The sequence below is a fragment of the Cryptomeria japonica genome, chromosome 5 (assembly GCF_030272615.1).
Source record: "Cryptomeria japonica chromosome 5, Sugi_1.0, whole genome shotgun sequence".
Taxonomy (NCBI): domain Eukaryota; kingdom Viridiplantae; phylum Streptophyta; class Pinopsida; order Cupressales; family Cupressaceae; genus Cryptomeria; species Cryptomeria japonica.
In genome coordinates, this window is record NC_081409.1 from 353,060,256 (window position 1) to 353,085,297 (window position 25,042).

The following is a 25,042-nucleotide window of genomic DNA, read 5'->3' on the forward strand; positions in this document are numbered from 1 at the left end:
GACTGTCCAAAGATCCTTCCAAAGTCTGATCCAAGGCACGGGTTGACAAGACAAACAAGATTCAAGTTCGCCTAAAGGAAAAGAAAGTTAAAGAAAATTGAAAGATGATTGTCCAGTTGACATGAAGCATGCCAAGACATAGGATGTGCAAATTGAAATAAATTTGTTCCAAGGACACAAACCCCAAGACATGACATATCCACAATTAAGAAATTGCCCAAACCCTTGCAAGATTGATCAAACACTGACACAAATTGATTCATCTGGGCATAAATGGAATATGTGAAGATACCTAGCCAGAGACCTAAAATTTGATCCATTAAACATAAGGACAACTAATTTGCCATGCAAGGAGGATAAAGTTTTGATCACAATTCACATGAAATCAGACCAGCAAGTTGGAAAATAATTTTTATTTTCAAAATTATTCCCTAAAATTAAAATTATTTTCAACACTTGGAAAATTTTCAACAAATTCAAGAATTTTTTAAGTTGAGAGAAGGTTCTAGAAGATTCTTGGCTAAGGACAACATTTTGAAAAAAAAAAAACTCTGTTTTGGAAAGACTTAAAGCAAAAAAACACAAAACAATAAAAAATTATTTAAAAAAAACAAAACAATAAAACAAAAATAAAACTTCTAAGTTTAAGAATCCTAAACTCTATATATTCTCAAATAATTCACTCTCACAATTCACTATTCAGGTTGAGAATTCAAAGAGCAACTGAGAAGAAGTTTTCTCTCAAGTTTATGAATTTTTTTTTTGATTGTCAAGAGAAATTTTCAGGAAGTGAAAACTTGTAAGTGTTAGAGGTCAAGAAATTAGGTACTTTATCTGATTTTAAGACATATTTTCAAAATCAGAGGTTTAATTTCAGTCTTAAAGAGAATTCAAAACTCAATCTGACTGAATTTCCTTCACTTTCTGTCTTATTTTCCTCAATTTGTTTTAATTTCTTGGCCAAACCCTTCACTTTCAATCTGCTTTTTCGCAGAAACTTAACCATTCATCAGGCTGAAATTGAAATTTTTAGGAAAGAGGGCTTGAAAATCAGGATCAAAATCTGAACATAATATTAAGTTTTCATGTGTTTTGGAGGGAACACCATTCAGGAAGCATCAATGAAGTTTGCCAGTAAAGGGATGTAGATGGAATCTAAGATCAAATCCAAATGGAAGAATGTCACAGACACCGATCTTGGACATGTTGACCTGGAAGAGTTCAAGAAGAGAATGTATGGTCTTGATGGACACTTGCCAACACCCATAGCCGACCGAATGATGAGGAATGGCATTGTCCAAGCAGCAGGATTTCCTTTGGCCAAGCAATGTGCTGAGCTGATGGTTGAATGTGCTAGCCACTACAATGCACAGTCAAGGGAAATCATTGCACATGATGGAAGAGTTTTAGCCAACCTTTCAGAGCTATCCTTCCAGGAAACATTCGGAATTCCAAAATACAATAAGGCCGCCTACAAGACAAAAGAAGATACTAAAAGGATTTATGATGCTCAGTTTGAGCTCTGTGCAACCAATTTAAACAAATCTTGGTTGGAAAAGAAGAGATCCCAGGGAAAAGTGCCAAAGGTCTTGCTATGTCCACACTTCAAGGAAGGATATAGAGACATTATCCTGCTGCTGAATAGGCTAATGGGCAGCCCTAAGGGTGCACCATTCGAAACATGGATGTATTACTTCATGGATGAGATCACATCAGGAGTTAGGATGTTTAATTGGTCTCGCATAATCAGCAATAACCTTCATGAGCAGCTGATAAATTTGGAGGAGACAAAATCATTCTACATGAGCTCTTACATAGTCTATCTACTGGCTGCAACCTATAGATATTCTGGACTAATTTGTAAAGGCATAGTTGGCAATGGAGAGAATGAATTCCGGTCCTATGATTGCTACCCGCAGTTGCAACTTAAGGAGAAAAGTTATTGAGCACATGATGCATTCCTGATGTACTTTACAAGGACGTTGCAAGGAGGAACTCAACAAAGGTTGTCTCCTGAAGCTAAAAGTTTGATCAAGAGATATGGATCTTAGTTTATCTAGTTTCCAAAATTTACATACATAAGGGTCCAAGGCTTTGAAGGTCGTCCTTACAAACGTCCAGTTTACCCAAACAACTGGATGGTTCTCCTTGAAGTTCTCAGGCAACTAGAGACATATTGGAATTTCAAAAGAATAAGGCAGAAGGCAACAATCACATTTCAATTCTTTATTGGAAATATGGAAGGGTATTGTCCGACTGCGTAGGCAGCCGAAAGTGCTACGCTAGAGATGTAGTGGCACCCTTTCACGTTCTATCGACCTAGAGAAAATTATGATCCTCATAACAATATCAGATCAGCAAATGAAGGAAGATTCAGACACAAGGTAGACATAGAAGAATTTTGGGCTAATGCTGTAGATGAATTTGATATCTAGAAGAGGTTGTTTTCTAGACTGTGAGTAAATTTCACCAGAATGACTGAACCTTTTCTTGTGCTAGATCAGTTGGAAGATAACGGAGAACATACTAGGTGGTGGGTTGATCAGCAGTGTCACAGGCTGAAGCAGAAAAATACAACTTTGACGTATACCCTGATGGGAGCAGCAGAAGGATATTCCTCAAATGAAGAAGCAACTCAAAGTGCTAGTGCTAAAAGAAAGGGGAAAGCAGTTGTAAATGAGGAGCCTCCCCAGAAGAAGCAAAGAGTAGAACCATCTCGTTCTGCCACATCTAAAAATGAAAGATATATATTAACTATTGATGAGTCATTGGCGAAGATAGACATTCCTTCTTCAATTCATGAGGAGAATGCAGAATCAGTCCACCAAGAAGATGAACAACCACCGTCTCCCACTGGCACATAAATTATAGAATCAGAAAATGAAATGGATGTTGAAGGAGAGTTTCAAGAAGGAATGATTTCCGCCCTTTGAGGTATTGGATTTGAAGAAGGTAATCAGGAGATGGAAGACATTGAGCAACCCATTGTTCCTGATTGGCTGAAGGAGAGGTTGAAAATAAACACATCAGTAATAGAGGATTCAAAAGAGGATGATATGGAAGATTTCTTGGCCATACTAGAAAAGGTTGCAGTGAAGAAACCAACTAAGAGATTTTCCACCATATAGAGAGATGAGGCAGGCAATCGTATAGTGCAAATAGCCGTGCCAAAGGTAAACAAAGCAAAGAGAGACATTGCTCCTCATGAGTATGGGATCACCACTTTTGACTTAAGCCCAAGCACAAAGACCCCAGTAAAAGAGGACTTAGACAATTTAGTTGCTTCCATCAAGGCAAAGTTGGATGAAGAGACAAAAGAAGAATGAGCATAAGAGAGAAGTTGAGCTCTTAAAAGAATATATTCAGCATTTGACTACTAAGCCACTTGATCAAGAAAATCTTGAGGCTCTCCCACTTTTGAATTTACAATAGGTAGTCAAAGGTTCTAAGGAAGATGCAGTAACAACCAAAGAAACTAGAGATTGGATGGAAAGTATAAGAGAAGAAGCAGCCAAGTTTATGGAAGGAATATCATTAGCATATGAACAAACTTCTTCTTTACTTTCTAGGATCGTGAACATGGCAGGAGTGTGGAATCGTGAACATGGCAGGAGTGTGGACTGATTTCCAGGATATCCAAGATAGAATCATCCCATGCCTTAGAGAGCTGAAAGGAGTCTCGTCTCAAGAGTTGGTTGATGAAAAGATAATTGAAGTAGGGGCTGCCTATGACTTCAACAATTGGCATTGGACGGTGATTGCACGAAGTGAAGTCTTGGAGAAGGTAAAAGTTGATGCTGATAAAATAAAAAAACAGATAAGGGCAATTCAGGACAAGATCTTTCTTATAGTTGCAGAGATGCTTGGGAAGGAGACTATCCGGGAAAGTGATATGCAGCTGGAGAATTTGAAGGACAGAGTTCAAGACATCTTCTTTGCCATCACAGGACCAGTCTTGAAAAGCAATTTGGCTAAGGCGTCGAACCTCCTGTCCATCAGAGATGCATTTCAGAAGCAGGAATTAGACTGGGAGAACACCTTTTCTCTGTGTGCAGATGACCTGGAAGGATTAGAGTTTAGGATCAACATGTTGCCACATGTCACAATGGAGGAGGTTGACCAAATTGTGTCCAAATTCATTGAATACCAAAAGAAAGGGATGCAATCCTAAAAAATAGCATGTTGTGCTACTTGTCTCATTTGAAGTTGATCTTTGATATTATTTTGGGAAACTCTATCTAGGGTTAGGCTGTCTAGATCTCAATCGTCGATCTTAGATTGATCTCGACCGTTTATTTTTCTTTCAAAAACTCTATATAAACTCACTCTCTCATTTCATTTTAATGTGGAGAGATTTATGAAATTATTGCGTAGAGCTATTTGAGTAATAAAAGTTCATTATCAGTATTGTTTTGAAATCTTTTTATTGCTAAATGGTTGCATGGCTGCATATTCCCTTCAACACTTGGATTAAATTTTCTTAAGTTATTTGCTTTGAAGTTGTTAGATGAATGATAGATTTGATAGTATAGATTGGTGAGATTTTGCTCATACTTTCTTTGGATGGATGATTTCCTTTCAACGTGTAAAGTTAGCTTGAGCTTTAATGTGGATGTTTAACTTCTACTTGGAATAGTATTGTTCAATTGTTGGTGCTATTCCTAAGTGTGAAAATCATAAGCACAATCCTAGAAAATTGCACATACTTTGTGTAGTTCTCCCAAGTGTGGCGAAACGGAGTATTGTTATTAGTCTCACCTGGTCTACACCGTCTCTCGAGTTCATAGGAATAGCTTAAAATTAGTTAGAATTCCTAAACCCTATCCTCTTTTATCCTTTTTTGAATTCCTAAACTAGAAAATCCAAAGGAAACATAGAGCATAAATTGTTAAATCTGCCTAAGTACAGCTTGAATGGTACCGATTGATAAGTGTAAGTCACCCTTGAGATTTTCAGCATACACTACCCAAGAAGCTCTCCCACTAAAGTCGCTTGTTCGCACATATAGACCTTGGAGTCGCCTTGTGGTCTTCTTGCAATTTTGGCACAAGTAGTGATTTTGTTTAGGAGAGGATAGAGTATCCTTGTGGTATTTTATTCTAATGTTTGGTAGATGATAAAACGGACACCAACAGGACCTAATAAATTTTTTTATGCAGTTAACTTGCAAGACCTCCTTCATTAAACATTGTGGATTCAAGAATCTTGAAGTTTCTCATAAATCTGATTATGTGAATCACCCAATGTTCTTTGTTAGGGGTTAATTGTTATTCAAAAGTTAAACACCTTTGTGTGGGCATTATATTCATTTTTTGTCTGATATTTAATAATACAAATACCTTTGTGTGGGCATTATATTTGTTTTTGTCTGGTATTTAATAGCATATATCTTTATGCCATGGCAATGATTGCATGCTTGATGGGAATCACATTTTCTTTATTTTTAATATGAAATATATGTTACATATTTCATTGCCATAAGTGAGAATATAAATTTGAAATGGAGTTATGCCTTCTTTCTTTAGGTTACATTGGATTTAAGTTCTGAAGATGATAAAGAACAACTTGATAGCTTGCAAGATGAAGAATTCTGGTGAGTTGTTGACAACCATGTATCTGCTGACTTTCATTCTTTCCTATATTCATGATAAAGAATTTGAATTTTGTAATAATTCCAATAATCTAATATAAGGTATCATGATTTATCTTCTGCATTACTTAATATTGCTGATTTTCAGCCATGACACAGATATAAATATATTGGCTGTGGTTTTCAAGGTGTATACTTGTATGGGAGATATGAAAAATCCATTTAGTAGATTGTGAAAGATCATTTTGATATCTATCTCTATATTTTTTTGTGTCAAGATAGTCATGATTGAAAGGAATTGATAAAAATCTAGTAATCTTTAGGAGAAGAGTTATGCTTATAGAATTCAATATGCAACAGAAATTAACAATGGCATTCACAAAGATAACACAAGATATACCATGGCAAACCCTTTCATGAAAAGATCCAGCAAGAAACATAGACCCCATAATATATAAATAAGATAATGTTTACAATATACATATATCTCATTTATTGATACATATTTTCACTCCTGTGCTAGTCCAACAACATGCACCCTCTGTCAACCCGTTTTTTCAACTTGTGCTTCAACTTGTTTTGGTCACACAATGCGGCTCTTGCTTACTAGTCAATTCAACCCCCAAGTGCTTGTATTTATGGGTATAATGCATACAAGAAACCACCTGAATGAAGTAACCAAACCATGGGTCCCAAAACTCTAGTCAAACTTCTCTGATCAAACACCCCAATTGGAGATTAGCTGCCCCTAAAAATGTGAGTCAACTTGCAAGATTGTCATGCCCCCTGGTCACAGCAGATTTAGAACCTTAAACACAGCAATCTTAAACCCTAGTTGCAGATTTATAAGTGATTAAATGATGCAAGAGGCCGACCCAGGTTAAGGTAAATAATGTTGGATATTTTTTTGTCATTGATTTCTTTGTAGGAGTTTGACCAGCTTGAGCTGCCTGCTTGTTAGCTTGAGCTGCTTGAGGTGCCTGATTGGCTGCTTGAGGTGGTTCCCTGCCTAGTTGAGCTAGTTGTCTACTAGCGTGAGGTGCTTGGGTGTGTGGTTGAGCTGTGTGTTTGTCTTCTTGAGGTGTCTGTGTGTCTGCATCAGCAGTATGTATGCTTACTTGTCACTCTTGTCAGCTTCAAACTCAGTCTTTTGCCATGTCAGAAGTCTATATTTCGGCATAAGGGATTGTTTATTTGTGCCTGGCAGTATATTCTGAAAATGTCAGAATGTTTTTAAATATTTTATTCCCCACGACTTTGGGTCTTAACTTTTTCCAAGACCACAAATTCTTTTTTTGGTATTGTGGGCAATTAAATATTCAGTCGAGGTGATGGGCCTGTGTTTTATTTTTAAATGAGAAGACGTGTTTTTAAATGCGTTTCTTTAAAAATATGTGTCAGCTCTTTTTCGTGTATGATTTTGGGGGAAGAGCTGTGCGTGAAGGTGTGCAGAGGATAGGCGTCGAGGCTAAAGACGCTTTTTTAAGTAGTGGTATTTTTTTGGGTGCTGTATTTTTGAAGACACATTTTTTTTTGGGAGCTGCTTCTCATACACATGGCATACAGGCTTTAAGGAGAAATATGCTTTTTTTAAAAATAATTCGAACTGGCAGCCATCGAAAATAGAGATGGATGCGTTTTTTTTAAAGGAGAGTTCTTTTTAGTGGGTGCGATTTATGGAAGATAAAATTCAATGCGAAAGAGAATGGTTTAAGTTTTTTTTGTAGCGCCTTTCTGTTCTTTCCGACAGGCTGGACAAAGTTTTAATGCCGGAGAGATGCCTGAAATAATTAATTCCTACCTATTGTGCGTATTGCACCATATCCCCGTCCTCTGACAGGGACCCCCCCATGCTTGCGGTCTTCCCGTGGGGGAGATTTGCATTTTGTTCAAATCGAACCCAAAGTGGAGAACCATGGCCATTGCAACTGCTTGACTTGCTTCAACCAAATAAAATCACACATTTTGTTGGAGAAGTCTGAAATCGTCAGGCAAAAATAAAGGTTTGCATGTTCACTAAAAAAATCGCGAATTTCCAAAAATCGCATTTTTGATCCAAAGGCTCAAAATTCATTCAACCAACAACGTTTGGCGATTTTGGTCTGTTTGCAAGAAAATTTACAAGGCAAAATTTGCTCATGTCTGTTCTGAAACCCGAAAATCACTAAAATATGTTAATTCAAACTATGCATGGTGGAAATTCAATCTGCAGGAAATATATTGCATTCATGGGAAGAGAGTATCACAAACTAATTTATGTATATGCTATAGACTGATGTATATTATTTGCCACGATCTATAGGTATACTTTGATCTTGATTATTATTATCTTCAGCTGTATATATATTATTGTCGATTACCAACAACCATGTTATTTCCTTCCAAAGGAATTTGTATCATACATATATATGATACCAAATGACTTCCTAAGAAGTCGTGACTATACACCACGAGACGTGAAGGCAAAGGGACACAAGCTGATTCATAATTGTAATCGGTTTGACTTCCAAACTGATTTAATTATAATCGGTTATGTATAATCGAATACATACGTCTATGGTAAACACAACACGGTTAATGGTAAACACAACTAATCTCCGATAGCAAGTTAACATACGAAACATAATTAACAAAAGCAAATAAGTTGACTCACCAAATGTCTAAGGCCAATAGGCCAATTAGACATTTTGGATTAGCTAGGTTGGTTAGATGAATCCGATTGTAGTTATAATGTCTTCAACCATGGCCATTGCAACTGCTTGACTTGCTTCAACCAAATAAAATCGCACATTTTGTTGGAAAAGTTCGAAATCGTCAGGGAAAAATAAAGGTTTGCATGTTCACTAAAAAAATCGCAAATTTCCAAAAATCGCATTTTTGATCCAAAGGCTCGAAATTCATTCAACCAACAACGTTCTAAAATTTGCTCATGTCTGTTCTAAAACCCGAAAATCACTAAAATAAAGGGGCGTATTAGAAGGAAAGTTCGGCGATTGGTGCAAAGATCTTGAAATTCGCAAAAGCAAAGTCATACAATATGTTCCAAATAGCCAAATTTTGTAACTAAGCAAAGGGTTCAAATCACTCATATTCTCGTGAAATACACTAAGTTTGGTGTAATGAAAACAAATGAAAGGTTTCAATCACGCATTTTAACTAAAAATCCCGAATTTCACTTGGTAAAGGGCGTAGTAAAGAGAAATTCAGCACATTTATTGGTTTTGCAAGATGCCCTAAAATCGCTGAGTTTTGTTCTTTAAAGGCGAGGGTTAAAATGAAACAAAGTAAGGGGGATTTATATTAAAAGCAAAAATCTTTCATTTTCACCGAACAAAGCTCGACACTGCCTTGAAAAAATTTAATATTTGTTAAAATCATTTATTTAATTTTTAAAGTGATTAATTCAAGTTGAAATCGATTGTTTGTAGATCAACGATGTTGGAAAAAGCTAAAGTGACAATCTGAAGCGCAAATTGGAGACATGATCGCGATCAAAGCCAGGAAGCGAAGATGCAGTGTAGGATCAAAATGACAAAGCACGGAGATGCACACCACCATCAACAGATGACAAGTTGAAGTCCTAACAAGATTGAAGATAGAAGAACACATAGAATGCCTACCAGTATGTACACTTTGAGAAATGCACAACTTGAATTAATTCCAGAAAATCAGTTTGTAAACTGAATGATTTTAATGTAAATAGCTACTCGTGGGCCCCATCTAATGTATTTAAAGTAAAGGGACACAGGTTAGTTATGCCTCAGCTACCTGATTGACCAAATTGTTGACAAGTAGCGGTCGGTAGTTGGGAGGACAACTGGAAATAACTAAACATGGGTTAAAGCTGCCAAATTTCTAGAAGGCAGGTCGGGGCCCTTGGATGTAGTCAATCCTGGCCTTTCATTCAAATTGTAAAATCTATAAAAGGCAGAGGCCTTTCTCTTGTAAAGGGTTAGATTGGAGAAAGCTAGATTTTAGAAGTAATAAGTTAGATGCAATTTTAGATTAGAAGTAGAGTAGAACTGTTGCAAGAAATTGTTGTAATAGCAGTTGAAATCAATGTATGAACATTGAATCTGGTGTTTGTTATTTTGGTTTTATTCTGTTTTCATGGTTTCCTTTCAGCTGGTTAGAAGTAGAGTTCAATGGTTTTAATGGCAAAATGTGGGGGGGAATTGATGCATTTCAGGTTCATACCATTGGGGGCCTACTGATTGTAGGTCACCGTGTATGGTTAGTCTGAACCCAAAACTGTGCTTAGTTCAACTGTAGGTGTCCGTTTTAGGCTGCGCTAGAATTGGGTGCCTAAATGAGTATCTCTAGTCTGAAAATCCTTCATCCCTTTGGAGCTTGCACCGTTCTTATCAAGTTGTGAGTGTGTCTCTAGCGAAACAAGAATTGGTTTATGGAAATTTGTCTACTCGCAGCACTAGTCATTTCTATCATTGCACTTAGGTCTCCTAAACCCTTCTCTTTTTCTTTTATTTCCCAGTCTGAGAATCGCAGCATCGTTGGATGCACAACTTGCTGTGAATGTAAGCCCCTTGTGTTACCAGCAAAACACATCAAACCATTGAGCCATCCCATAGTCAAGACCTGACATTTGGAATCTTGAGGTTGTCCTCTTTGTTCATCTAAAACAACATTAGGGATTCCTTACGCAAGAGAGAATGGGATTGCTCACAAATTCTATTCTGTGTTGACCGGAAGGAGTTGGTGATCCGACTTTAGCCACATCAACACTAACGTTTTTTTTTGAAATATCGTGGTGGTGCTGTAATGATTTTCTGGTATCAAATTGTACCATTATCTAGCGCAGCTCACATTTTTGGAGGTAGTTTGCAAGTTTAGATGATTGGAGTGAGCGTTGTGTAAAACGTATTGGCTTGGTGTAAACGATATTAGATGTTATGTATTCAATCAAGTGTGTGGGGTTAAAAATAAAAGGGGAGTGTATGCCAGATCTGGCAATCAGATGTTTCTGATTTGTTTTGCTGAATACGTTGACTTGGATACGTGCTTTGGAAATATAGCTGCGTATAGGCTGGCTGAAGAAGATTTGTAGTGCTTGCTGGGGTGTGATGAACTTGAAAGTATTGCTGTTGAATTTTTTTCTGTATCACAGCAACAAGTTTGTTTCTCAGATGTCTTGATTCTATACAGCACTCTGGAGAAGCTCTGAAAGTTCTGATTTGTGTAATCTCGAGTTCACATCTTGTGACTTGAAGGGGGGAGGTGCTCTCTTTTGTTTGGAGATTGGAGTCTCTACTTGTCTCAGTTGGTGCTGAGTGGAGAGTTGTTGCTCTCTTTGTTTTAAGCTGTGTAATCTAGGTTGGTGCCTATATGATGTTAATGGAAGTTTTTTGATACCGTGGTTTTTTACCTGAAAGGGTTTTCCATGAGAAATCGTGTTCTTGTGTTATCAATCTTTTATGGATCTTTCGGTGTTTTGTTAAAAATCTGGGTTAAGTTTTGAAACACTGATTCACCCCCCCACCCCCCTCTCAGTGTTTCCTATGTATCTCTCAAATAAGGTTTTGGGGTGATCAATTATAAGGGGGGACGACCTCACTCATAACCCTTGGCAAGTTAATAAATATGTTTGCATTTAATTCTAATAGGCCAACCTGCCTAGGTGGAGTGCCACCTTTGGAAAAAATAAAAATTATATAATTAAACCCACTTAGCGGACCTGCTTAGAAAGGTTGCAACCTTTGATGAAGAGGTGTATTTGAAAGATATTAATAGGAGATGTTTGTGGATCATTCAAGCATCAATTCATGACATAATATTCCTATTTTTAAGAGCAGATGCAGAACAGAATAAAGAACCAGATCAGAAAATCAAATACTTTTAATCTGCATAAATAAAGGAGAATTACATCTGCAAATCAGTCATAAACATCAGCCATCAGAACAGAATATTGAACATCAGCAAAGATTCTCATATGCAGGAGGCCTTATCTGAGTAGTAACATAATTAATTCTTGTGGTATGCAGAAATAGTATTTAATTTATGTATATGTATCTGTATCAGTTGTATATGTTTATATCTATATCAGTTAGATGTAGATCTGAATGTATAAATTATTATGTGCTAATGGACCATATATACCTATGCATTTAATAATACTATGAACAATTATATGATTTCCTACTTGCAATTATCGGTCATGATAGGGTAAGGAAGGAAATGCAAGGAGGGGGAACGGCTATGGATCCCTCACTAGGCACATCACCTCATCTGGATGGCAGAAAGGCCACATGGGGCCAAGAGGGACAGAGTTTCCACTCTTGGGCCTAGGGTAGAGGGTCATTTTAAGGGCACCCTATTGCAGTTTTCTCTACGAACCCTATATTGATCAATTGTTGAGGTGAACTAGAGGGATCCTCAATCATAAGAGGTTGAGAAGGATGGCATGATGAAGGGGAACGGCTGTGCAAGCCTCACTAGGTACACCACCTCATGAAGATGGCAAAGGGCCACATGAGGCCAAGGGGGACACAGTTTTTGCTCTTGGGCCCAGGGTAGGGGATATTTAGGGCACCTTATCATATCTTCTATCTCAACCCCCGTTATAGTTGAACCCCAAATAATAGTTTATATTTGTTATATGTTATAAATTTTTTTCTCATAGCCCTAGAAATGGATGTATCCCATGAGTCATATCTCCATTATTATCTAACTTGTTTGCAGGTTTCCAAAACAGACTTCATCTCATCTTATTTTTGGGTGAGGATTATATCTCTAAGTATATTATACTCTTTGTTTCATTTTGGGTTTGTGAATTTAGGGCAAAATATAAGGTGATTAAGAAAAGGGACATTACAAGTGGTATCAGTGCATTGATCCTGCCAGCCTGCAGGGTAAAAATAAATCAATGAATGCATTCTAGTCAATAAGGAATCTAACAATACATGTATATGTGTGTATGCTCTGTGTTTGCATATATCCATGTTTGGTTCATACTTGATTACTGTAAACATATTCCTATCACCATGAGATTTCCATTTTTGGTTGATCTAGAATATAAAAATAACTAGAGCGAACCGAAAGATATGGATTTAAGGTCATAGATTTATGTCATCCTTCTAATCCTCATCTTAATATGTGGAAATACTCACACTTGCTTCGACTCACAAAGATATCCAATGAGAAAACATATGGCCAACCTAATCAGTTTGCAAATACAAGATGGCCTTGATCCCTTTCTTGGCAAAAGGAGAGAAATTTTTTCTTAAATTAAACCTTCTAGTTTCCAACTATTGGTTATAACTCGCAAAAATATGTCTTAGATCAATTTTGAAACTTGAGATAATATTAGAGTAGCACAACAAAAGATGGGTTATTCATCAAACCCTTGCTTGTTGAAGTCTTTTGAACCACTCTCTTTATGATCAAACCAATTGCTGGAGGAAAAGCATTTTTGGGAAGGGCGGACTGTCATGCACCCTGGTCGCAGCAGTTTTAGAACCTTAAACACAGCAATCTTAAACCCTAGTTGCAGAAGTTTAAACCCAGTCTCAGATTTATAAGTGGTTAAATGATGCAAGGGGCCGACCCAGGATTAAGGATTAAATGATCGCTCTCCACTTGAATAAGTGTTATATCCTTCAAGAGTGCTATCTAAGGTCTTGATATAATTGCTGGTATTTCTGTCATATTGTTGGTTTGCTGGTCAACCTATTGATGATATGATATCAATCGTTGGCCTGAAGGTAATCACAGAATTCTACCTATTGGTTACACGTTCAAAGATCATCTTCATCCAGTCTGGAGGTAATTGCAGTGTTCCATCTATTGGCTACACATTCAAGGGTCATCTTAATCCGGTCTTCAAGTGGTAGATCCTAAATTTCTTTAGTGTTCAGTCTAGACTCTAAAAAAATGGTAATATGAATATCCATCATACTTGCAGATACATACCTGCCTGTTCATCTTTTAGAAATTAGAATATGTGGTTAGCAATGGTATGTATTGGAGTTGTAAACTTCCCTGCACATGTTTTCAAAAATTCTTTGATTGTGTTCTTTCCAGATGCTCTTATAAGTTATAAGTATGCTGTTTGTTAGTTGGCATAATTTTTTTATTACCTTTATATCTGCTTTCAGCTTATTAGTCCAACCCTTCAACATTTGTATCAATTATTGACCCTTTATAGGAACACAAATTAATTTTCCTGTTAGCTCATTTCATATGGTAGTACAATAAGAGCCTTGCAGAAAGAAATGGACAATTGTTCTGATGTCATTCCGGCAGTTGGGACAAATAGTTGTTCTTTTTGGGTATCAAATCAGATGTTAGTGCCAGCCATGGGAAGCATTGAAGTTAGACCATGCATGGAGGGACCAAAGAATTCTCCATTCTTTTTGGAGCAGTGTTTGTATTGAAAAGGGAATAAGCCAAGGTTGCATTTCATTCTTCTGAATGTATAGAATTTCACATTACTTCATCCTTGATGAAGAGTATCTAGTATCTACCACTTACCCAACTTCTGTGATGTCCCCGATATAATTAAATAATAAATTTAATTACTTTATTGTAAGACCCCTAATTTAATAACAAATCTTTCGGGCCCTTTATTTAATTAGATTAGGCAAGTCTTAGTTTGGTCGTGTCGGTCCATTTGTAACCCTTCGGGAAGTTTCTCGGAGCCCATATATATGGCCGAGTTAGTCTTTGTCATAGGTATGCGAATTTTGGTCTTTTTCTCTATTGTGCGAATTCCTGTTGGAGTTCTGTTATCTGCCATTTCGGAGGTGAAAGACCCTCCCTTTTGGTATTTGCAGTTTCGGTGAGATTCACCCCTCACCCTATTCTGTTCAGTGTACTCGTTCCGGATCTGGCAAATCTTGAATCTCATTATTGTTTACTTTCTCCAGTTGCATATCTATTAATCTGATATACATGCTTAAGGGATTCCTAACATTTAGAATTCATTACTTACGGAAGATCAACCCCTTCACCGCACACCCGCTAAAGCCCACCGTACGGTTATACCACCGTACATCTCACCTTCACCGTACATCCCCACCGTACGTCACACCTCCACCGTACATCCTCACCGTACCTTCCCACCATACATCTCACCTCACCGTACATCTCACCAATCGTACACCATCACCGTACACCCTCACCTACACCGTACGGTTCCACACCCTCACCGTATGTAGCACCCTCACCTGCAACCTCACCTCCACCGTACACCCTCACCCTCACCGTACGGTCACACCCCGTACATTCACAGTCTTGCCGTACATTGACAAAGGAACATTACAACTTCTCAAACACTTGATCATAATCTGTGGGGTATTAAGAGCTGTAATGTTCAAAGAGTTCAATATTCCATTTTCTCTCTCTCCCTCTCTTGTGTTTTGGAGCTAATGTTTCACTTTATGATGATTGCCCTTTTGCATTGCAGTTTTTAGTTCACCTAGGTTTTGGTGTAGAGATTGGAGATTTCTCATTCCAGCTGCATTACAATAGACTTGCTCAGTAGCTGCTATCAAGCTACTAAGTAATGCCTTGATGAACCAATGGTGTTCCAGAATTGATGTACTTTATTTTACATGAGATGATAGGCTTCCTGTTGATAAATACAGGGCCTTCATTTGGTTTGTGGAAAGTGATTTCTGCCCAAGTTGAGCTGCCAATTTGCTAGTTTCCATGCTAGTCTTATTGATAGAGCATGGTTAAACTTCCAGATTCTAATTTTTAAGTGTCTTTCATTTTGTGTCTGGTGATTGAATGCCAAACATCAAACATATGTTTGAATTCTTCCTACATTCTTTGCCGTATAAATTTTCTTTGGATTTCTACTGTTTCTCATTCAACCAAGCTTAGAAGGTGTATGAGTTTTAGAAGATGAACATGTATTACTTAAGTTGATACGTTTGTAGGATGAGCTTAAGCTGATCTAATTCTTCTATCATGCAGATTGAGAACACAATAATGTCACCTGCAAATTGGTAGCATGTATGTCTATACCCACCTTCCACTACATGAAGTCTATGAGTTTTGCCCTGCTCCTGTGAACCTTTTAATAAGCGAAGGGGATCCTCCATTAAAATATATATATAAGTACATAAGGATCTCCTTGTCACAGTCTTCAGAATGTCTTGAACTACTTACCAGTGTGTTTGTTGATTGAAATAGGAAGGTAGGAGTTGGAATACAACTTCTAATCCAACAGAGACCCTAATTTCAATATCCTAAAATCTCCGGAGCTTTGAGTTTTTAAAGTACAATTACACCTGTCAAAGGCTTGGAAGATATCTAGTTTTCTCATGTTGCTTGGTGTATGTTGAAATTTGGCCGAATAGAGTTCTTGGACTGACATGATGCTGTATGAGATTTCTCCCTATGACAAAAGCTGTTTTTTCTTTTAGAAATGAGATGTGAGGGAGATATTTTAGCTTTTGGGAAATGATTATTGAGAAAATTTGAGATGATCTTATAGACAATGTTGCAAAGAGCAATTTGTCTATGCCAATCCATTAACTCTGTTTTTTGTGACCTTCATTGTAGCTAACATGATGGTTTATTTTGAGTTAACATTAATTTATATCTGCTCAATTCTTCCACGGTCCACCATTTTCTATAGATCTAATTTTATGATATTTAAAGTGCTGAGAAACATATTGAATGCCCTTTGGCTTTGGGGATTTTTCTTTGTTAAAGGAAAAGACTACTTCCTTTAATTCGTTGAATTTTCTTTTTGATTTGTAACTTCCCTGGGGAGATGTTTTAGAACTTTATGTTGGGCTAGAGTTGTGGCATGTTAAGCATTCTCTTCATTTTATTATTTCCCAACTTGGTTGATTAGGGGAAGTTTATATATTGCCAATTATGAATTGAATTTTTTTGACCTTTGGTTCCAACTGTGCTTCTCCCACTATCATGTTATTGCCAGTTAACTTATTAACTGTTGTTCTTAGGCAGCCATTGTGTTAGTGGGTTCCTACTATGTTTTGTATTTGAGCAACCTGTTGATGTGTTTTTTACGCACATGCGAACACAAAATAAAATACCCAAAAGTATCTTATCCTCTCTTTTACAAAATCTCTCGGATGCTGAAGATTAGCTTGAGGATCATTCGAGAAGACTCCAAGGTTCATGAATGTAGGGTCACTACGTGTGGATAAGCTCAGTTGGTTAATGTGATTATGCTCTAATCACAAGGGGACTTACATTTGAATGCCTGAATGCTTGATTTGCTGGAACTTGATCATCTTATATTTGAATATGGTGATGCTGTTTGATCCTAAACTAACTTGATTTTAAAAAAATGGCAAAAGGTAACGAGTTGAGAAGGTCTATTCTAAGGCCTAGAATGTAAGAAGATGGATGAATAATTAGGTGGAATCCTTCCAGGCAAGGTCTCACCATCAAACTAAACAATTTGATACAAGCTCACTGCAATCTTCTAAGGATGTTTCAAAGATGTTCAAATCATTACCATCAAACATTGATCACCATTCAAGTTAATGCATAAGCAATGAGTGTAGAACGATTCAAAGTTAAGCTTATATTATTCTAGTTGACCACACAAGGCACACTTACAATCAGAAAGAGGCTAGTGGTATGGACAAAACGGATTCCACACAAATACATTCAACAAAATCCTTCCCCATTCAAACTAATTATTTGTCATCTAACATGAAGATCCAACAAGAAACCATGCACATTGTAAAGAAACAACACACTTCACCATAACTTCAATGAAAATGGAGTTCATTTACAACTTAGGCAACAATTTCTGCCTTCTCCTCCTACTCTACTCTAATTACTATTTTGTTCTTCTATATTTCTCTGTTACCACCTATTGACTATTGACTATTGACTATTGACTATTAGCTAACTATTAACTATTAACCTTTACAAATGAAGTGTTTGAGCTTTATATAGAGAGCTCATTTACAATGAATGGCCAGGATTAATTCTCCATCGATGACCAAGATTTTACAATGAAACCCTAATTAGGGTTTGTTACAACAAACTCTCCTTAGCTTATGAGAAAATTACATTCAATGAGCATGGACCAATAGATATCAAGGGTAGGTACATTGGAGTTTGTGCATCTATGGGTGAGCTTGGTTCATTGAATCAAGACGCGTTGATGTGGATCCCTCGGATTGGTGGAGTAATGACTGGGGTGCCACCTCAATCTTGCACTTTGTAGACTTGATTTGATTCATCATCATGAAGGGATATCAAGAGATATTTCTTGATACTCAACATCATCTAGCTCGTTCAAAGTAGTGGTGATGGGAATTATTGATGTAGCTGAGTCCTTCCATACTTGCTTGCTTGCCTTGGAGTGATTGTATTACTTCTCCTTAACACTCTTTTGATCTCTTCATACCTCCTGGGTGTGGTGATAATTGAGATTCCTCTTAAGTATTGTGTGCTTGTAAATGAAGCGTTCCCTTTGCATGCTGGTGTAGATATCTTCCTTGCAACTTGATCTTGATGTTCACATTTTCTCTTTAGGACACTTATTTTGATCTTCCTCCAACGTGATTCTCTTCATTTCTTTCCTCATTTTCTGCAAAATAAACAAATAAGCATCAAACACACATGATTTATAACCTTTTCATACTCTTGTTTTGACTTGATCTCTCATTCTGATTTCATGTGATTTTTCACTAGATTTAATCAAAAGCACATGCTATAGGTGCAATTAGGTCAAATTAGGAGGCATTGTACATATCTCCAAAGAATTTCAGTCTAAATCACAAGGTACATGAAAATTTCGCTTCAAATTAAGAGCAAAGGATATGGTTTGGTGTATACTTATCATTCAACCTCTTACACTTGCCTTCACTTTACTCAGACCTTAAGTCTTTTAGTCACTTCAATGCTGAATTAGCCTTCAAAGAGACCTTAGGAGTAATTTCGCTTCAAGTTGGAAGTAAGGTACAGGGTTCATATAAGAAATTCGCTCTAGAACCTCTCCAAGGTACATGACTTAAAAATTTGCTTTGGACCTTGTGCAAGGTACATCACTCAAAATTCGCTCTAGGACCTCAGCAAGGTACATAACTCAAAATTCGCTCTAGGACCTTTGGAAGGTACATGATCTCAAAATTCGCTCTAGGACCTCAGCAAGGTACATAACTCAAAATTCGCTCTAGGACCTTTGGAAGGTACATGATCTCAAAATTCGCTCTAGGACATTTGGAAGGTACATGATCTCAAAATTCGCTCTAGGATCCTTGCTTGGAGAAATTCTCTCTTGATCCCTTGCAAGGTACATAGCTTAGTGTTGAAATTCTCTCCATGTCCTTAGCAAGGTACATGAAAATTTCGCTCTTGATCCTTTGGAAGGTACATCCCCTTGGTGAAATTTTCGCTCTGTCCTTTGCAAGGTACATGAAAATTTCGCTCTAGATCCTTCAGAAGGTACATGATTTCAAAATTTTCTTTCACTTGGTTGGTTTTGACCTTACGTTTTCCAATCTTTCTATATGAAAGCCTCATCAATTTGACCCTTAAGAACACCTATGGAGGAAATTTGCTCTATGACCTTTGGAAGGTACATCACTTGGTGAAGAGAATTTCGCTCTTGATCCTTTGGAAGGTACATGTCCTTGTGAATATTTTTGTTCTATGTCCTTTGCAAGGTACATGATCTCTCCAAATTCGCTCTTGACCCTTGACAAGGTACGGGAGCTAAATGCAAAAATTCGAGGACACCATTCAAACAACCAAGGCTTGTTCTTGCAACTAGAAATATGATCAGATAACACAATAAATCTAGGCATGATACAAAGGAGTCCTTCTATCTAACTATCATGCTCAACTCACTTGACTTTCTTAGTTCCTCATTTCAATCATAACCCTGCAAACAAGAGACAAGTCATTCATTTCAAAAGCCTCGACAACTGACTGTCTTCACTCCAACCTCAGGAGACCACCCTAACTTGATGAACCCTCTAGCTACTTGAGAAACTCTATCCCTTCAATGCAAAGATTAATTGCAAAGACTCTAACACAACCTAGGACCAAGCAAAAAGGACTAAACCTAGAATGAAAAGTGGGGGTCCCCATTTGCAATGGGGCGATGTGTGAATACCTCACAACACAACCCAGAGTGACTTATTTTGTACTGAAATTTGTTTCTATTCCAATATTGTGTTTGGATTTATAAGTGATCTAATTTCTTTCACAAGTTTGTATATGGCACATCCTATAATTTCACAATCTTCCAGTCACCATTGGGCTACCTCTGTGGAAAAAGCAAGATGAATGAGCCACATGCTTTCAAACTTGAATTAAGCTTTGCTTGCAGAAGTTGCTTTTGAGATTTCCAATGTGACAAGTAAACGATCATAATGTATGTAGTAGCTAGCATGGGCATTGATTTGTGTGTTTGCTGAGAACAATTGGCTTGTAATGCCCCCTTCTAGGAGGCTGCCAATTCCCCAATGATTAACAATACATTACTTAATATTGTCATGCTTTAAATCAATTTATTAAACCAATTAACGAATTTTAATTATAATACAATGAGATTGGTTATATTCAAGCCCCAACCCTTAGTTCCATTACCAATCCTCAACCCTGGATGGGGATTTACATGTCTAGGGTGCGATGACACCACCTCCACAATTGTGCCCAGGTCTCAGGATTACCTGTCCATACAACCCTTGGGGCTCATCTAATTTGGGATGGATTTACTCTGCCTTTCCCTAACAACACCACGCCTCTCCTTACGGGGGAAAATAGAAATGGTTAAGTAATTGGGCTACGAATATACTAGTATCTCAGGTATTATGAATGATATATATGTATATCTAAATAAAATACAATATAACTAATATATAAATCTGACTGTACTATTATGGATAGACCCTACATTGGCCCTCTTGTCCTTAGTAGAATTCATATATAACATTCTGTAAATTAATTCATGAGTAGATTACAGCATACCCAGTTGGCTGCCACACGATACTCCACAAAAATATAATTTGTCTCCTTGTTGAGCAGATATATCATATATGTCTATATTTTTTGATCTTATTCGATATGCAGATTATATGTATTCTAATTTCTGATTTTTAGGGATTGCTTATTTTCCATTCTTTATATGATTGATGCCCCTTCCACAGAGAGGGCAGGTCTGCCTTATATAGCTCTCAATATGGGACGAATGGTCACAACCAATATTAAAGATTGCATCCTTTCCAAATAGAGACGTCTCTTCTTATTCAGGGCTGTCCTTTGGGAATAATTATTTATTGCCAACTGATGTTTATGATTTGACTTTTATTTATTAGTTACTGCTCAATGAATTTCTGAATTGATCCCCCACTTTGGTTATCGATTATTGCCTCCTTATATGCCTTGTCATGCTCAAAGGACACAACCCTTAATTCGCTGTTGTCGGTCTAAATAGTTATTGTTATTATTATAATTATATTTTTTGTGTTGAGGGAAATTGCAGGAGGCAGGAGGATAACCCATGACTTGTACATATTTTATTTTTATGTTTGACCATTGTCGCCTAAGTCTATAAATTGACCCCTTAAAAGAATCATTGTTTTATTCCATCGCTCAAGTTTGAGGGTTACGATTTGACTGAGATAAAGGCTGCAATCTCTTGTAATGGTAGGGACATGACATGGCTGGAAATGATTATCTGTCTAATACTTATTCAATATATTGTCTTCCTTTTCTGTGATTTGCCCAAGGAAACAATTTTTAAATATATTTACATATAATACCTGTAGTCTCAATAAGGGCCATTAAAGCATCTGCTGTTCTACTGTTAAAGTCTTGCAGACTCTTTTATTTTTTTCTTCCTTCGGGAGACTTAACTATATTGATATCATAAGGATGAGTTTCTGGCCAATATTAGTATAAAAATCAATGTGTTTACTGCCCTAGATTCCTGTGTATTCGATCCTTCCTAGATTCTTGAATTTTGTTCTCTCTTGCTTCAAAGTTAAATAAATCTTGTTATTTTTGACTGTCTTTGAGCAGGATGTTAGGGATGCCTATACCTTTTATATTACATGGTAACATTCATATCGCAAGGATTTTGGTGAGACAGTACCTTCCTCTCAGTTACATGGAAAAATGGCCTAATGTTCTTTCTTTTCCTTTGAGTTGGGCTAAACATGTTATGGCTGCATGTATCATGCCATCAATATTTTGTGAAGGGAAGTAGGAATGGACATTTTTTATCCATATGTTGGTTTCTTTTTGTTCTGAAGAGAATGTAGCTCAGAGAGGGTGGGTGGTGCAGGCACCTTGTAGGATTTGAAGATCATTTGAGCAATGCAGGCTCTTAGAAGTGTTTGTAGGTTCCTTGAATGTTTTTGAGTTGTAATAAGGTCTTTCAAGACCATTTGAGTTGTTTTGATTAGCCATGTAAGGCTTTGATGCCATTTTTGTAGTGTGAACTTCCTAGGACCTATTTGGTCAACCATGGTCAAATGACATCCAAAATGCCTAAATGAGGCAAGCAATGTATTTTGGCTTCTATGTGGCCTATTTGTCAGGTTTATGATGTGTCCTAATAGGCTACATAGGCAAAAGTCATAGATTGTGAAGTTTGTGCAAAGTTGTCAAGTTTGATGACAACTTTTGTTGTCAATTTGTTGTCACTTTGTAACTAATCTCCCTCCAACGGCTACCTAATTCAAATTTCAGCTGGAGAAGAATGAAGTTTGGATGAAAATAGTGATCAGATTTCAATAAACACTCAAAAATTTCGATAAATTTGATGTAATAGTGTCTTGTACAGTTATTGTACGGACTCCATGTGTAGTCTAAATCATTGATTTGGATAGGCATATGAATTGATGTTCTTTTGGTTTTGATTTGGTCGAAGAAGACTGAATAACAAGCGTGATATCTGCATTTTGGTGACAGGCGGTCTAAAAACCCTCCAAAACTAGGGTTTCTAAGGAAATGTCTTCTTAACCCCACATTCCTTTGGCCAAATTGGCTCAAATTCCGAGGAATGGTAGGGGAGACAATGTACTTTAAGATTCTTGAGGTTTTTGAGTGGGCCGTTGAACTGGTGGAGTTTGGGATCAAGCCCTAGGCTAGGCATCCTCATGTGACTAGCTTGTTTTGATTACTAAAAATTGTGCAGGGGTAAAACTAAGTGTGCTGGACCCTATATGACTGTGGATTTGGTGTTTTGGGATGTGTGCAACCCTTTTTCACCCATTGTATCTTTGGATCAGACCTTTGGAGTGTGGTTGCTTTGTAAAAGTGGCCTAAAAGCCCTTTTAGCCCTCCTGTAGCAGCAGCATTTGACCCAGTTAATGCAAGAGTTGGGTTCTAAGTGTTGGAAGAGTTTTGTGTCATCAATGAAGGCATCAAAAAGTGTCAAGAGCCTGTGGTATCATTAGGAGGATTTCTGAGTTCTGCCTTAAAAGTTCAAAACAGGGCTACTAGGAGTAGGCGTCTTGTAGAGGGCAGTCACCTTGATTGTATTTGTACAAACAAAAGGGAGTTGTTTTGGTTGTAGTCAATATTTCTAGGGTTAGACAAAAGGTTCTATAGGGTCCATACCTATTCTGCAATGTTGGTTGTGTTGTAATCCAAGTTAGCCATAGGTGGCTACAAGAGAGTTGGTGTCATGGGTTAGGCATAGGTGGCTACAGGAGAGTTGGTTGTGTTGTATCTCCATGAGTTGTTCATGGGTATAGTGGGGTCCCATTCAGAAAAGGGGAGTGTAGAGGAGTCCTTTCATGTTGCTATCATGATTGTCCAAGAATCCATGTGAATGTTGAGACCTTAGTTGAGGGTCTAGTGGATTGAGTTTGAGATAGGAGCCTTTGTTCCTTGGGGCTCTGCATCAGAGGGGGCGAGGAAAGTGGAAAAGTAGGTAGAGAGGGATTGAACAAGAGCTTTGTCTCTTTGTAACTGTTTTCTTTTGTGTCTGTTAACTAATGGAATCTCATTGCCATCTGGTTGTGAACAAAATGAAGGTATAACTTCCATGGGTTTACAAGTTTTTATATGAGAGCTCAGAATATTCCATATTGATGAAGCCCTTGATATATGAAAATTATTTTCCAGTTTCCTTGAGGATTGGATTAATATTTGTCAAGTTATTCTTCCTAGTGTGGTAAGTAAATACTAAATACCACTTCGGCATTCCCACTTCACCAATTTTTTAAGATTTAGGGTCCCTTAATCCTAGGTGTCTTAAACAAAAAAAGGTTGTGAATGGAAGTTCATCTATGTTAAACTTAATCTTATCATTAAAATCTACAATATGTTTGACTCCAACTTAGCGGTTTAGTTTTTCATAGGGGTATCATGGCATATAGTGTAAACATAATTGATCATACACATGCTCACTCAGGATAGATAGAAGCTAAAAGGTTTGTCTCATTTAGATTCCCATTTGGTTTTCAGAACCTTGTTTGTGTGTTCCATCACAGTCTCTTCTTCAGGCTATGTCTTTAGCTTTATGCTGTTTGTAGGAGCCTGATTGCAATAGGAAATGGTCTAATCTTTTCTTTTTTCATTTGCTTTGGGATACACATGGTATGGCTGCATGTATCATGTCATGAATATGTTGTGACTTTGAAGTAGCAATGAGGATTTTTTTATCCATGCTTTGGTTTCTTTTTGTTCTAGAAGGGAATATGACTGAGAAAGGGTGGGGTGAGGAAAGTGGAAAAGTAGGTAGAGGATTGAGCAAGAGATTCTTCTCTTCGTAACTGTCTTCTTTTGTGTCATTTAACTGATGGAATGACATGGCTATCTGTTTGTGAATAAAACATAGGGCCAATGTCCATGGGTTTACTAGTTTTTATGCAAGAGGTTAGAGTTTTGCACATTGATAAAGCCCTTGATATATGAAAATGAATTTCCAGTTTCCTTGATGATTGCATTATATTTTTTCAAGTTATTTTTCTCTAGCGTGGCGAGTAAATACCACCTTGGGCATTCACTCCGCACCATTTTTTTGGGGTGTAGGGTCCCTTAACTTCAAGTATCTCAAACAAAAAAATGTTGTGAAAGGTAGTTCATTTATGTCAAACTCTAGCTATCATTAAAATCCACGTTATATGTTATACTCTGAATTTGGTGGTTTACTTTATTATAGGTGTATCATGGCATATAGTGTAAAGATAGGTCATACACATGCTCACTTGGGATTGGTAGAAGCTAAAATATTTGTCTCATTTAGATATCCATTTGGTTTTAACAACTTGACCAATGCGAGTTTGTTATGGTTATGTTAAGATAGAAGGCAGGTCAAGTACCAAGAAGTAAGAACAATTCTTTTTCTTTTTAACTTTCTGCAATATTTGCAGTTGCACACAATTAGTGATATGACCCAAGGCATGGGCAAGGAGACGTTTCCTCCTAAGTGATCAAGTAATTGGTAGATAATTGAATAATATTACAAATTTCAATTTTTTTATGGTTTATGCCACATAATTTTTCAAAATTTTATAATGCTTACCAACACTA

The 25,042-nt window shown here is 37.1% G+C and overlaps 1 protein-coding gene across 1 annotated transcript in view; it reads left to right on the forward strand.

Annotated features, from left to right (window-relative positions):
* Window positions 1-25,042, forward strand: part of LOC131034218 (uncharacterized) — a 100,666-nt gene that overhangs the window by 59,804 nt on the left and 15,820 nt on the right. Inside the window, exon 2 of the mRNA XM_057965613.2 lies at window positions 5,526-5,593. Coding sequence (XP_057821596.2) covers window positions 5,526-5,593 — 68 coding nt within the window. The remainder of the gene's footprint in view (window positions 1-5,525; window positions 5,594-25,042) is intronic.